The sequence below is a fragment of the Penaeus monodon genome, chromosome 32, assembly GCF_015228065.2.
Source record: "Penaeus monodon isolate SGIC_2016 chromosome 32, NSTDA_Pmon_1, whole genome shotgun sequence".
In the NCBI taxonomy this organism is placed as follows: domain Eukaryota; kingdom Metazoa; phylum Arthropoda; class Malacostraca; order Decapoda; family Penaeidae; genus Penaeus; species Penaeus monodon.
This window is the reverse complement of record NC_051417.1, coordinates 34,833,174-34,833,459: the sequence shown is the minus strand read 5'-3', so window position 1 is coordinate 34,833,459 and position 286 is coordinate 34,833,174. Positions and strand designations below refer to the sequence as shown.

The window sequence follows — 286 nt, the reverse complement described above, 5'->3', positions numbered from 1 at the left end:
AGTACCTGCGTTGTAGGCCATCTGCAGTCCCTCCGGCAGGATCTCCTTCTTCAGCTCGGCGACCGTCTTGCACATATGACTCGCCAGCGCCGCCACCGTCCGCCTCGGGGTCGCGCCGCACACCTGCCGTCATCAAGAGCGAAGGTCAGACGGCCGCTCAGGTGTCAAAGGTCACGGTTGACTTGTGGCAACGGTGCATAATGCATAAAGGTCGCAGTCGCCGGGAAAGGTCGCTCGTCCGCTTCGAGGGATGGCGTCTCCGGTGGCCCGCTGGAGGCCGTGGGGT

General features: G+C 64.0%; 1 protein-coding gene across 1 annotated transcript in view; it reads right to left on the bottom strand.

Annotated features, from left to right (window-relative positions):
* LOC119593648 (A disintegrin and metalloproteinase with thrombospondin motifs adt-1-like) overlaps positions 1 to 286 on the bottom strand; it is an 88,803-nt gene that overhangs the window by 41,530 nt on the left and 46,987 nt on the right. The window contains exon 15 of the mRNA XM_037942600.1: positions 6 to 123. Within this exon, the coding sequence (XP_037798528.1) occupies positions 6 to 123 (118 nt within the window). The remainder of the gene's footprint in view (positions 1 to 5; positions 124 to 286) is intronic.